General features: G+C 35.8%; 1 protein-coding gene across 7 annotated transcripts in view; it reads left to right on the top strand.

Annotated features, from left to right (window-relative positions):
• The window catches only part of EML6 (EMAP like 6), a 120,229-nt gene that overhangs the window by 33,660 nt on the left and 71,577 nt on the right, over positions 1 to 14,992 (top strand). For all 7 annotated transcript variants that reach the window (XR_008449163.1, XR_008449164.1, XR_008449166.1 and 4 more), the window contains exons 2-5: positions 3,021 to 3,180; positions 9,052 to 9,150; positions 11,152 to 11,220; positions 13,844 to 14,029. Coding sequence is in view for 3 of the 7 variants with exons in the window: in XM_054062880.1 (XP_053918855.1) it covers positions 3,021 to 3,180; positions 9,052 to 9,150; positions 11,152 to 11,220; positions 13,844 to 14,029 (514 nt within the window). In the remaining 4 variants the exon portion in view is untranslated. The remainder of the gene's footprint in view (positions 1 to 3,020; positions 3,181 to 9,051; positions 9,151 to 11,151; positions 11,221 to 13,843; positions 14,030 to 14,992) is intronic.

The following is a 14,992-nucleotide window of genomic DNA, read 5'->3' on the forward strand; positions in this document are numbered from 1 at the left end:
ACTGTTATGTATTCTCAATACTGAGACTAGGTCTGCAAATGTACATCCACTGATAAGACTGTGCATACCTGGGTGGATGGGCAGAGCCAGGGAGTATGGGCCCAGGGAAGGAGGTAAAGTTGTGTGGCAGGAAGTCTGGGAGTTAAGAAGTTCTTAACTTGATCAGAGAGGTTAAGTCTTCAATGGTCCAGCCATTTGCTTGAGTCAAACAGCTCTGATGTACACTGATGTCTCTCAAACAGATATCTGCAGGCCCATTGCCTGCAACTTGCAGAAAATTGTCTGGTTGCATAATAGAGACTTCTGTGTTTCTACGTGTTTTTCCTGATGGAAGGAATAGGAAGTAATACTCTAATAATATTTTTCTGTACTATAAATTGCTCTTGAGTGCTGCTTTTATTCTAATCATATTTTCATATTGCCCTGATTATCACAGTATTTCAGTATTTTCCAGTAGCACAAATAATTATGTGCTAGCATTATAAGTGCTTCAGATACATGGTAGGATGTTTGTTTATAGAAGTTGAAGATATACATCTAACATTCAGAACACAAGCCATGAAGTTAATACTCATTTTAAAAGGCAGGGAGAGACACACAACCTGGGCCAGCAGGAAATCTTGTGGTCTGAAGACAGGAATGACCTATACTGCAATATATTGTACAGTTGCACATACAATTTTTATATTTTAATTCAAAATGAACACATAGATCATATATCTAGGTATCAAACAGTCACCAAGATTTGTTCTGAAATTGGACTCCATTTCCTTACTTTGTAGCCCACTGTTCTGCCAAAAATAAGCGCTTGGTTATCTAACAGCCAGACTGAACGTGGGCAGTTATAGTGCATTGTAAAGGCTGTTAGCGGGAAATGAATGTCCTCAGTGGTTCTGAATAATCAGACTGCCTATTTAGGTGCCAAAAAACTATATTAGTTCCTAATTTTAGTTTTCCCACTAGTTGACTTCATGCGTCAAAAAGGATAGAACAAATAACAGATATGATCAGTACAGACATATTTATGTTGTAGAAAATATATTCCTGTTCCTAACCTTATATCCAGGAATGGAAATACAGAATGTGAAAGAGGAAGTTCTAGTATGTGAATACTAAAGTGTACAAAACAGTGGTAGATGTAATTAAGCTGCAATTCTGTTACAGCACGCAGATTGAACCCAATTTATCTTTTCCATCTGTTTTTTATCATTGAAGAAAAGTAGTCAAACTTAATTGTAGGTATCACAGCTTAAGTATAGTGGAGTCATCCCTTATTCCCCTAGAATTGAGGTGAATTGTTGACACACAGAATAATGTAGAATCCAAGTCTGTGTAGGAAAGAATGAATGAGCAAGTGCAGGAGTAGATAAAACAATTTTACTCGATGTTGTGCTAAATTTTTTTTCTTTTAGTGTGGATCATTCTTTAATGTGAAAACATTAAATACATAAATTTTTGAAACTTCCTAAAGTGTTTTGATTAAATCTTAAAAATTAATAGTATTTACTCCTGGGTTAGAAGATATACTCAGCTGCCCTAAGCAGTGTCCATTTATTTATTAGGGTGCTTTTCCTTATTCCATCTATAGCTCATGTACTCATACATTGTTCAATTTTGTTTCCTGGATAACAGTGTAAAACTGTCTTTGTATTTATATTACCTTAGGGAGGTTTTTTTTATTATTAACATCCCCAAGCTAGATTTTCAAACTAGATTCTCTGGGTTTTGCCAAAGAGAATATCTCAGGGGTTGAAGGGCAGCTTGACAGTAGTTCAGAATAATTGCAAAGAGCAGCTTCTGGTACTGTGTCACTACTGATAGCCTGCATTCCTCTTGCTAATGTGGGATGAAGTTAGCTAAATGGCAGCCTTTTGTAATCTGTGTTACAATTAAAATCTGTTATATGTGACAAGGAAAATATAATTTTAATTTTTGCTTTACTGCTGCTGCTTCTTGGTTCCAGAAAATGTTTGACATCTAATAGAAGTGGTCCCAAAACAACAAAATGGGAGTAAATATTAGCGTTTGCACTTGGGAAAGGGTGAGAGAGAAACATACTGTGGGCTGCCTGGTCAAGATTTTCCAGTCTGAAGGACTGTGAGCAGAAATATAGTTTGATTCTGCTAACAGCTTGTATTAAAATGCAGCTTGTGGTAACACACCTCTGTAAGATACAACAGAGAATAAAGAAGTTGAGTGGTCTGTGTTTAATAAATGCATGAGAAAGTTGGTCAAAGCAAGTCTTCTGAACCCCAGAGTAGTTAATCACTGGAAACTGGCAAACAGGTTTAGAAACACTGGCACCTTTCTTGAGTTCAAGGAGTAGAAATACTGCTTGATGAGTCAGCTTTTTGCACAGTGTACCATTTCTAATAGGCTCTTAGCAAAAATGAGGTAAACTAATAAAGGCACAGTAAATTTTACCTCTCCTTAGGCAGCAGTAACTTAAAGTAGATCTTAGGATACATATATCATTGTTCTTCAAATATAGGAGAAACAATTTATTTTGCTGTCTTTCTGAGATTGCCACCTTTAAACATGTGAACTTATGAGAGGATTTCTTGTGTATATTTTTCATAGTGAAAAATACCCATTATTCAGCCACTAGTCCATATTTCAGAACATTTGATGTATGAAAGAAGAATGAATTGTAGAAAATCAACCACTGCCTTTATAAAGTTATGAAAGACAAAGAGAAAAGCTTGTATCTTCATTCAGCTTATCAATCAAAAGTATTAAATTCTCTGGTTATATTTTCCTTGAATTTTCAGGTAAAATATTACATGAGAAATTGTGTACTGCACTAGCCATGTCAGTCTCAGTTAGACATTATCTTAAGATAGGTGGGGACAGACTGAGTTTTCAAGACAGTCACTGTGATTATTCCAATAAATCAAAAGGAGCTGAAGCTTTTGAGAACTAAAAAAGATCAGTTGGATTTTTTTAATTTATTTTTTACATTTTATACTATTTTGCTGATTCTGAAAGCGTATTATAACTTCAACTGTGTTCTGTTTCAGCCTTGCAGTCCACCCGGATAAAACTTTAGTAGCTACAGGGCAGGTTGGGAAGGACCCTTACATTTGCATCTGGGATTCCTACCGTGTACAGACTGTGTCTGTTCTTAAGGATGCACATACACATGGAGTTGCCTGCTTAGCTTTTGATTCAGATGGCCAGGTTTGTATACCTTCTTTCTCCGTATTTTGAATTTAGTTTGATTTCTGTTTCTAGCAGATATGCACGTTGAAGTACTTTACTACGTTTAGGTAACGATACAGCTGCAATACCGACACTCCTATTATAATTAAATTTTTAATGCAAGAACTGCAAATACAGCTCTTTCAAAGATATCTTTGAGGCAAAAATCGCAACTTAGCATTCAAGTCAAGTGGAGGCATTGAATGTTGGATAAATGTCCATAGAAGAGATGGCCCTCTGTGGCTCAGGTGTGGCTTCACCACACACTTGTCACCTACTCTTAAAAGAGATCCATTCCTGACAAAGTCCTCACAATCCTGCAGTATTTTTGGTAGAGGAACTCCAGTAATCTCACTGCTAGGAGAGTCTCATTGGCTGTTTGATTGAATAATGGAGTTAGGACACAGAGTGTATGATTTTGTACAGTGTGATTAGATTATATAAGCACATAGTGTTTTGAGACAAAATTGAAAATATATGTAGATGGTGGGATATTCACAGCTAAACACACGGATCTCCCTCCTCGAGGCAAACTGTTAAAAGCATTCAAAATGTGAATAAAATAGGAGGAGAATAGATCTAGGATTTACATGAACCTGAGAAAGGTATCACATTCATAGTTTTATAGATACCTGTCTGTTCATTTTCACTGTTTTTGATATTCAGGTGAGTTTTATGGTGTAACATTGAGGTCATGCTTTATAGATAGTAGCTAAAATATTTTTAAGAATGTTTAGATTCGCTGATACCTGGATTCTTGCACAGATCCTTATTGGGTTTTGTATTTGCTTGCGTATCTCAGAATTGCTTCCCAATAGAGCAGAACTGCCTTTCGATGATTTTCTTGAAGTGATGTACTAGATGGTTAGCTGTCTTTTGAGAAGTGCTTTGTTATCTTATGCCTAGCTAGTCTTCTGCTGACCTCACAGTGCTTTTATTACTCTTTTTGAGGTCAGAACTGGACATACAATGCATAAGATGTTATGTTCACATGAAACAAAAAAGTAGTTTTTATTGTGCATTATCTTGTGTGTATTCAGTTTAAAGATGAGTCTGAAGTGAAGGACATCAACATGAGCAACTGCCTCTAACATTTTTAAAGAGCACTGGACAACTTGAATTGCTCAACAGCGCTATCAATTAGATTTCCTCATTAAAAACTGGAACTAGCTTTCTATTTTAAGCAAAGTTTTCAACCATGATCTTCCAGTTTTCTTAAAGTAAAGCTGTTTCCTCTGAAATCTCCTGTGCCAATTCTAATTAGAGAAAAAGTTGTTCCTGGGAGTTGTGGAATAAAAAAAAATCAGATGAGAAAACCTCCAAATCAACAGAACAAAATTTCTAATACTGTAATTTTTTTTAAGCTATTTTTCATTCAGAAACGTGTTCTTAACACTTTCTGTTATTTTTAACTTCATCAGACTGGTGGACAAACTTTTTTAAACCCTATTTAAGCTTCTAATGGAAACAAAGGCTCATGAAAGAGCCCAGTCAGAATGAGTTAAAGGTGGAGGCTCTCCTGAAAATCCTGCTGGGTGCCTTGCTGTAATTAAGAAATGAACTTACTGCGGTGTTGACCTTGTGGAACAGTAGTGCTCTGTTTCTGGAAGTGCTGGCGGAGTTGCAGTTCATTCTGGAAATAAAATTTGCACAGAATGCTTTTATATCTGGAGAAAGACCAGTACTGGAAGACATAAATATGGATAATGTATCTTGGTTTTTTGTTCCTCTTTCTGGCTTTGCAGAAGAATCTGCTTTCCTGAGCCAGAATTAAAGGGCATGGTAGAAAGACTTTGAGTATTTGGAATTCAGAGCTGCTAGCAGTTCTGGTTTGTTTAGTCGGCGCAGCCAAAGGAGCTGGCATCTTGTGACAGGACAGAACATTCATACATTGTTTGCGCCTTGCCTTCTAATGTGTACATTTCATTCTTTCATATTCAGTGTCTATTAATATCCAAGAAAGAATGATATTTTAGACCCAAAACACAAATAAATTCAACAATCATGTAAGGTGAAGATGCAACCAGAAATGTTTTATTTTCTTTGCTAATTCTGTCAGCTGTCCACTTTCTAAATAAAAGTAGTCTGAAGAAAAGCCCAGATAATTCCAGCTTCTCTGGAGCTGGATCCCCATGAAGTCCGCCTGGCTTCCTCCCACTCCGCTGTGCACAGCTGCTGGTTCCAAGAGTAGCTGCTGGGTTGAGCGCTGCACAGCTCCAGTATGTGGATTTAGCGTGGGTCTCAAAACAGTGACATGGCAACTATATTGTAGCAAATTTAATTAGCTCTTCTTGTACCAGAAACTCTGGGGTGTCTGATTCAGGCATTCGAATGAATTAGTTCTGAAGTATTACTCCCTGCTGGACTTCAGCTGACACTGCAGGGAGACAGTTTAGTTCTCTCTGCAGTGTTTCCCTGGCATAATTTACTTCAAACTGGGTAATGGAGAGCGAACAGGATTTGTTATCTTTTATAATACATGGAGAAGATCAATATGCAGCTGAAATCACGGGATAGCTTATATGCTTCCTTTATTTTGCATACCTTCAGTACAGCTTTAAATTTAGAGACACACATATTTTGAGTAAATTTCCTTTTTTGTGCATTATCTGTAATTAATATATTTTAAAAGTACTGATGGGAGCTGAATATTTTACAGAGCTCTTGATACATAAAAATACATATTTTAGATCAGGCGTTTTCTATATGATCAGGAGATGACATTTGGTAAAAGGGAATCTGCACTTTGTTCAAATGTTTAAAGAATAGCTGTCAGTTTGCCTGTGATTAAAAATGGTTTTTCTTGAATTAGGAATTAGCTGCAGTTCCTCCTTAATAGTACTGACATCAACCCTTCACAGAATCACCTACAAAGCTGATGTCTTTTATATTGAAGTATTTCACCAATACTATACAGTATGATTTCTGGTTTGAGTTATTTTAGATGAGCCCTTTTTGTCTGCTGTCTAAAAATATTTTTTTTTTTAAATGGAGTGAGGAGAGCCCTCATTATTATTATGTATCTAAAGTACATATATACACTGCCAAATTTGGCATTATGTAGCAGTATGCTTCTTTAGCTGAATCTTCCAAATTGGTGTTGATTTAAAAATAATTGTTTAATCATGTGCATAAACTACTTGGCAGATATTTTCTTCTGGTAATTCTGTGAATTCTCTATACAGAATTCTGTCAAGTATCTTCCAGAAGGAGGACTAAAAGTGTAAGCTTTTCAACCAAAAAAGGAAATTCAACATTTATAACTTTTCTGCCTGCAGGAGACCTTCCTGAGTAGATCTATGTTAAAAGAAAAAATAGCAAATATTTCTTAATTTCTCCTAGTACTTTTACTGTCCATGTACCCCACTAATGATTATCTCCTGACTGGTAGTTACAGCTCAGGTCTGATGATGTTCACATCGTGAATCTAAAAGATACTGTAAGTGCTGCCATGGTTTCCATGGTGAAGAGAAGAGTATAAAAGAGGTGAGAAAAAGATGGAATCAGTGAGGGTTCCCTGCAAAATATCTTGTATTATGATCAGCACACCCATAGGCCTGTGTGGGTGTAGATTGCTCAAGGGCAAATAAAACTTATTTTTGCTATAATAATAGTTGCTTCTGAAAATAAATATTTTTATACTGGTAACTGGCAATATTTAGTTTTCATTTTCCTTCGTTACCACACGTCTAATAATCAAGCAGATGTTCAGCACACATCTGAGATAGAACCCCAAATTTTGAACCTACCTTTATCTACCATTTCAGAGATTCACATATGGAAAGACTTCAACCACATCTTGATGTAATGTAATAATGAAATCTTCTAACTACTTGGTATCTTGCAAGTTCCTGCAGTAGACTCTCACATGGTTTGGTTTAATAAGTCCTCAGATATTTTCATTTCAGTGAAAGACAATGTAAAAGTAGATGGAACTTGACAAACTTGTGGTATAACTCTGTGAAAAGGGTTTTGAGTTTTTTTTGGTTTTGTTTGGTTTTTTTTTTTCCCATTAATGATGTGTTGCTACCTTTGCTGGTAGGATATTGGTTGGGTTATGCGTTATTCATTAGGTAGAGTTCAGGTTTTGCACTAGGCATAACGCATGTTGTCAACTCCCATGAAACCAAAGTCTTAAAAAATATATTTAATTGTACTAAAATAAAGGAACTGTAATTCTTAAGAAGACAGTGAAGGGTTCATATGTACCTACTGCATTTAAATTGGAGGCTTTTGGTAGTGACTGTCCTAAGAAGGGAGATGTACACTATGTTTTTATGCTTATAGATGACATTGAAAGCCATTGAGTACCTGGATTGTGAATTACTTTGCTACAGAATGAAAACTTGAGCTTTCTGGGTTTTTATGAATAATGATGTCTTCTCTCTGTTTTGCAGTAGTTGACAGCTTTACTGCAATTCATATTTTTTTAATACAGCACTTAGAGAAATCTCTGGTAATTACATTTGCTTTCTTTGCTGACTCAGTCCTTTTGTGTTACAACACGTCTTCAGACTTTAAACAAATTTGCTTGTTGAAAACTTGAGCAAAAAACGGGACATTTAGTTTAAGAGATTCAGTTTTCAAGTCATCTTGAAGCAAATCATCAAGGAAAAGATCTGGTCAATATAATCTATGAAACGTGTCTGTTTGGACCTGATGGTTCGTTTGCTGATCTTTGGTTCTAAGGCCAAAAGAAAAGTTTTATTTATTGCATGTTCCTGAAATGTAGGCTTTCCTACAACAGAGCAAAACACATGGGAGCTTCAGTTGGACTGTTAATTTCTTATGATAAGAAGTTATTAGACAGGACAATGAGAACAAGGGATGGGCAGTATGGCTGTTTTTAAGATGCTATGTTACTGAGTTATGAGGTTGGTTCCCGTCTTCCCATGATGCAAATTACTGAGGCATATTCCTTTTCTTAATATATGTTGGACATATCCATTATATATATCCCTATTCAACATATGGTGGCATCACATCCATGATGTATGGTTGCAGTACATTTGACGCTGGTGCAGATCGTGACACACAGTTCTAACATGTCTGGTCCACAGTCGAAGTTGTTACCTAATAAGAAACTAATGAAAATAATGTAAAGTTGAATGTAATTAACACAGTCACTGGAAGGGAAAGAACCTACAAACTCCGCAATAACTGTTGATCTTCTGGATATGTTGCAGATGTATGCAACCTACTTTCTCCCCTCTTCCTTAGTTATTGTCAACACTGGTTGCAAAGAAAATGAGAGTCAGACCTGCCTGCCTTTTTTCCTATATCTAATAAATTCAACATACGCAGGGTCATTTTTCCCTTCGGTCTTATTTTGTTCTTTTTCTTTCTTGTATGAATGAGATTTAAAAATATTAATATTATTAGTTATTTTAATTAGTGGTTTGATATACCAAGCTGTGTAAAAGGCTATTATTAAAAGTATATCCAATTCTGATTCTAAAGCTCAACAAAGTGAGCATGATGAAAAAAATTGTATTTGGAGACAGTGAGAGCTTTTATTTGCCATTCACTTTTTATTATCAGCTTAATTGATCAAAATGGTAGAATGGTGATCAAAATGCTGAAAGAAGCACTTCAAATCTTTCATAATAAGAATCATACTTGAGACATTGGCAACCTGATATAAATAACCTGGCTTAGAAAAGATTAGACATTTCAGTGCTTTCTCCAGTGAACAAATAATAAATGCGAATATCTTGATTGTGCCTTTGCAATGTAGCTCAAACACAAGTCATGTGGGAAAATCCATTTGTACACAGAATGATCTGATGTACAGTAAACTGATTTTTGAGTTGATTTTCTGTTAACTGGATTACTGCTGTTTTTCCTTAGCGTTTAGCTTCAGTGGGACTGGATGCCAAAAACACAGTATGTATTTGGGACTGGAAGAGAGGAAAACTACTGGCAACAGCTACGGGCCATTCAGACAGGGTAATTGTATGAAGGGTTTGCTGCATTTTGTCTGGGAGTTACAGAAGTATTTTAAAAATGATTTTTATTTGTATTAATTTTCATCATTCTACCTGGCTTTAAAATACTGAGTAAGGTATTTATTTATTTTTATTGTCAGACAGAGCACAAAGCAGTGTTAGTAAGTGGGACATGTGATGGATTCTTGAGCTGACCACGTAGCAAGCCTAGAGAGGAAATACTTTGTAATTATGCACTGATTAGGATGATTTATAGCTCTTTATATAAGATGTGAAAAGCTAGCTCAGTGGACAAAGATAATGTCCTTTCTGAGTACGTCAAAAAGGCATTTTATCCTGAGGGAAATTTTAATTATCTCCTTTATATTTTTGCTTAAGACAGTTACCTGTAGGAGAAATATAATATAATTAGGATAAATATTCCTTTTATATCTATTAACTTTATGTAAAAGATTGTAATGATGCCAATAACTATAAGAACTGAACACGTCTAAGTTTGCAATATTATTCAGGATTATGAAAAGTTGAAACAGGTTTAGCGTAAGCAAAATACCTCCTCAACTTACATAAGCACAAGGATGCATACGTTAAAATAAATTATGGACACGTTCTGACAACTTTTGTTCGTTTTATGATATTATAACATGTTGGAATGTTATAATTTTGAGGTAGTATAATGTTACACTACTCGTGGTGGAGTATTTATATATGCAAAGCAGTAGAATAAACCCTTTTTACAGTTTGTGTGTACAGTCTATCTGCATCTTGTGTGTCATCTGAATAATTCTGGTCCTTAATTTTTACTTACAATGTTCCCAACACACCAGAATCTTAGTCCTGGCTCGGATTTGTCTTTCAGAACTGATTCACTTCCCAGTTACGTCAGTGGAAGTTTTGCTGCTAACTTCAGTACTTACAAGATCAGGTTCAGAATTAGCAAGGACTCCAAGACAGTCAAGGAGTACTGAAATCTTAGTCTCAATAGGCTTTCACAACCAGAAAAAAAATATATTTGACACTGAAAAGGGACTGGAGAGGATGCATATTTAATTAGGCCAAAAATTCTGATGATTTAGCGTGCAGGAATCATAAAGCGTTTCTGAAGGTGAAATATCTTGTGTGTTCTAACAATGTTTAAAAAGAATAGTACTTTATGGTAAATCCTGATATTTGTAAAGAAGATAAATATTTTGTAGGAAGGCAGTTCTTCATGATGTATAAAATGAATGATGGGTAAGCTTAGGATAATTTGTACCTGTAAGCTGACTGAAATTCTTTTGTGATTTATCCTTAACAGCTCAAACCATTGGTTCTCAGCTTGGACATTGAAAAGCTGAATGCCAGTGGTGAAAAGTCTAAAGATAACATTGTTGAAAATGTGGACCAAAATACAAATTTTGTTTCCAAACTTCATACAGTATTTTCCATTTGCTGTAATTCCATAGCCAGAGAATACACTGTAAGTGTGTTCTTGTAAGATGCATAGGAATCGGTGCTTCATTTTTTGATGCATACTATTATAAATGTAACATCAATCAAAATGAAGAATTAAATTTGATCTGTAAATTAGTTTGGATGAATGATATTCACCCATTTTGTCTCTGAGATCTTTTGGTAATCAGGTTGAATTAGGTCCTGTACTTTTTATCTAAAATAATGAATAAAGATGAATGTAGTGATACTTTTTTCCTAAACTTGAGGAACATTAGCTTACACATAATTCCTGTTTTATTTGAGACAGTAAATATTGTTTATTCAATAATATCTTGGAGCTGGAATAGATTGATAAAGTGAAGGGCAAATGAGATGTGTTAACAGAACTATGTGAGGAAGACTGCATATTTGTCTTAATCCTTGTTTACAGAGAGTTCCAAATTTACCTAAATAGTGTTCGTTTTTAGTAATATATTACCACAGAAATTATGCCTAAAAATTGGTAAAAGCGAGCCTAGATGCAATTATGGTATAATTTAAAATATGAGCTTACTGTATTTCTTAACAGATATTCGATATTTCCTGGGACCAGTATCAACCAAATAGAATCGTCAGCTGTGGAGTAAAACACATAAAGGTAAATAGCTTTTACTGTTTACTTCTTAAAAATTAGATAATGTCACAAAAGAAATTTGTCCTATTATATAGTGAGGGCTTTGAGTATAAGACAGTTTACATTTTTTTTTTCTTTACTCTGTGAACATTTCAGCAAATTTTTCTTTTTATCTGATTTATTATTCATTGGTGGTGACTGAGGTGCAGATCCACTTAAGCAAATTGGGAAGATTATTTGGTGTAATTTTCATCATTACATACTTGTAGGTTTTGGGTTCTCTGATCTCTCCATTCCACCTAAATTGTCTCTAAATTGTTTCAGCCTTTAGTGATTGCTCTCATCGGGCACCACGAAGTGTCACTGAGCAGATACAGAAGAAACCAAGTTAAAGTACTGTTTGAATGAACTGCTATGTTGCCTATCATTCCACTAGCATTTGTAGGAATACCACAGAGAAGGTAGGCAAGACCTGCAGAGGTGAACAAATGAAAACTCTAGTGCCCCTCTATTTGCTTCCTCTAAGTCACGTGTTCTGGAGCTGATTTAAATATGAACTTACATATATACTGTGAGTTGAGGCTAAAACATTCTCATGCCTGTGAAAAAGCTTGGAAAGAAATTCTTCTGTTTGCCAGTATTCCCTGCAGGTTTCTGTTTTTCTCTTGTCTCATCAAAAGCATTCCTAACAGATGGCAATTATTTCACATGACTGGAGTGGGAAGAGCTTTAACTAGAAATTTAGGAAACCAGCTAATATCTCTAGTTCTGGTTACTGAGAAGCTCATGCCCTTAAAACTACCACCACTTTCAAACTGTGGGTGGTTTTGGCAGAAGTGATACCATCTGTTGTGTTCTACAAGCTGTTTTCCAAAACCTGTCTTTGTTTGGCACCTGTATTCTGTTTAAAATGGCCATAATTACCCTCAAGATGCATAATACCAGCAAAGTAATTACATATAGATAGAGGCATGCCAAAAAAAAAGTGTGGGGGGGAAATGATTCCCCTCCAGTGATGCTCAAACAGCGGTCTGTATACTTGCCTTTCAGGGTAAGGCTGTGGGAATGTGATAATTAACTTTCAAGGAAGGAAAAGAACAGCTCTGAAGTTACTGTATCATTTTGAGAATTGGGACTAATACTTGGGAATAGTGCCATTTATTCCTTTAGCATTTCTGTTCTATTAGCTCCTTTGGCTGGGTAGATATTAAAAGCTGTGGTAAAGCCTAGGAGCTAAGGAAGCCCACGCTGAGCTCAGGACCTCCCTCCACCCATTTCCTAATGCTGCTACCTGCTCTTTTGCTCTTGTCACCAAAAGTGAGGACAGTATGTTTTACTCACAGAACGAAAGCCCTGGGGGTAGTACTCCCACTGCCTTCTCATGACTTGGTTTATGTTAAGAGACAAAGGGAAAAATTATTGAATGAGAAATAAAGAAGGATCTGAGAAATCCTTGATCCATGTATTTTCTGGAATTCAGCTTTATAGGAATTTATAGGAGCATATACAAGGAGAAAGACCTAAAAAAAAATCTGGCTTATAGCCATGAAAATATGTAGGCATATAAAGTGGGAATGAGATAGACACTATGCATCTATGTCAGACACTTCAACATTCCTGTCCAATCTCTGAAAGTCTCTCTCCAGTGTGCAATAGACTGCAGAGCACAGATTCCTCAACTAATAAAGACTTGAGCTGGCAAGTCCATTCAGGACTGTTCTACACCACATTTACTGTTTTGTTTCTGCTTGTGTCCAGAAAATCTAAGAGCTGGCAAGCCTGGATATTTCAGCATTTCTCTTAAACATCTAATTGAAATTCTCTTTACCTTCCTAGGAAGATCTGATCCTTGATTGCACTAACTGTCCTCTCTGCTTTATAAAATCATGTTTAAAAGACACTGAAATGATTAAATAAGAAAGAATATTACATTTCTAGCCCACCACTAAAGACACACTTCTAAGACAATCTTTGTGGTGTTTTGACTTTTTCTCTTCCCTTGTCAGTCTTGCATCCTTTTTTTGCAGAAAGTTACTCTGTGTAGAAGTCAAGAAAGTCACCATTCCACACTTAGTGTACCCTTCATATTCAGAGAGTTGCTTCACATACAAGCATTTGCGGTCGCCAACCAACAGATGGTTTCTCAGTAAAAGTAACTGTATCTGAGGGATGCACCCCTTTCAGTGCACTGGAAAAGGCTGGAAATGTCTACTCCAGGCACATAGATTCTTTAAGATAAAGTATTCAATTTCTTCAGAAATTTAGCTGTATTTTAAGCTTTGCAGACCAGAAAAAATGGAACATTCCTGACTTTAAAAAGTACACATTGGTATTGACAGGTATCACCCAGAAAAACATGATAAGGTAGTGAGATAATGAGATGGGGTAGAGTAGCAATAGTGGGTCAGAATTGTGCCTGGTTTTCTCAAACAAATTGATCCTTTTGTTTTGTGTTTGCCTGGGGATTTCTTTGGTTAGTAAGCAATATTTTTGAGTAATGGGCATTCTGATAAGACTGCAGGAGTCATTTAGGTGGTCTGTCCAGCCACTATTCTGTAAGGATGTACATCTGTGAAGTCTGCATGCTAACATGAAAAAACAGAAATTTTGCAGAAATTTTTCCTTGTCTGCCATTTCTATTTCACAGTTTTGGACATTGTGTGGAAATGCACTGACAGCAAAGAGAGGAATATTTGGTAAAACAGGAGATCTCCAAACTATTCTTTGTTTAGCATGTGCAAAAGAAGATATCACGTACTCTGGTGCTTTAAATGGAGACATCTACGTTTGGAAAGGGTTAAACTTAGTCCGCACAATTCAAGGAGCACATAGTGTAAGTCGTGTTTTTGCAATGAACTGTTTATTGAATTGAAAGACTTCTCGAAAGCTTATGTATAAAGATTTTCTTCTGGTTTAGGTCAGAAGAATGTCAAAGAGTGTTCGTCAATTAAGAACTTATATGTACTCTTATGCTTTGTTTACATGTTGTCAACAGATGCTTGCTGCTGAACTGGCAACTGACAGAACTGCTGATATTTATAGCATGGATTTAACCCATCAGACTAAATCTAGAGTGAGGTTTCTTAATGTAAAGTTTCACAGGTCTGAGTAACTTCAGTTATCATCACTTTACTTAAAAACTGTTGGTAACCAAGTGATCTTATTTAAATAGAAATTTACCACTACATTTCCCAACACTGAAGACTGACTCTTCATAGAAACTTCAATGTGGAGTAACCCTCTTTAACTTCTGAATTTCACTCTGACCATATTCCAAAGACAGTTTACTATTTTTGGCTTCATAGCTCACCCTTCACCTCTACTTAGAGCACATATAATTACAGAGAGAAAGGGGAGTGTATAAAATAGTGTTAGATTTCTAACCACACTAATATGATAAATTTATGTCTCTCTTGTTGCTGCAGTAAAGCCACAGTAGGATTTTCATATTTTCTTTCAAATATATTTGAGAACTACTCTTTTGAATGTGATTGTGGCTAATGGCATTCTGGCATGGGGATTTTGAACAGAAAGAAACAAGCATTTTGAAGAGTGATGTGAAATCTAACAGTTGTCGATATAGTTTTTTTTCTAGAACCTTTCTAGAAAGAGCACTGCAAACTTAACTAATTTTGGGAGATTGGAAGAAACAGCTGTGTTGGCAGTGCATCAAGACTGACAGTAGCTTTTCAAATTAGATCTAAGTGTTCAGGGAACAATCATTATTTATAGAAGTAATCCTTAATTTATGAAAGCAGTCAGACTGAGGTTAGTGGGACATCTTACCTGCAGAACT

Source organism: Cuculus canorus, chromosome 3 (genome assembly GCF_017976375.1).
Source record: "Cuculus canorus isolate bCucCan1 chromosome 3, bCucCan1.pri, whole genome shotgun sequence".
Lineage (NCBI taxonomy): Eukaryota > Metazoa > Chordata > Aves > Cuculiformes > Cuculidae > Cuculus > Cuculus canorus.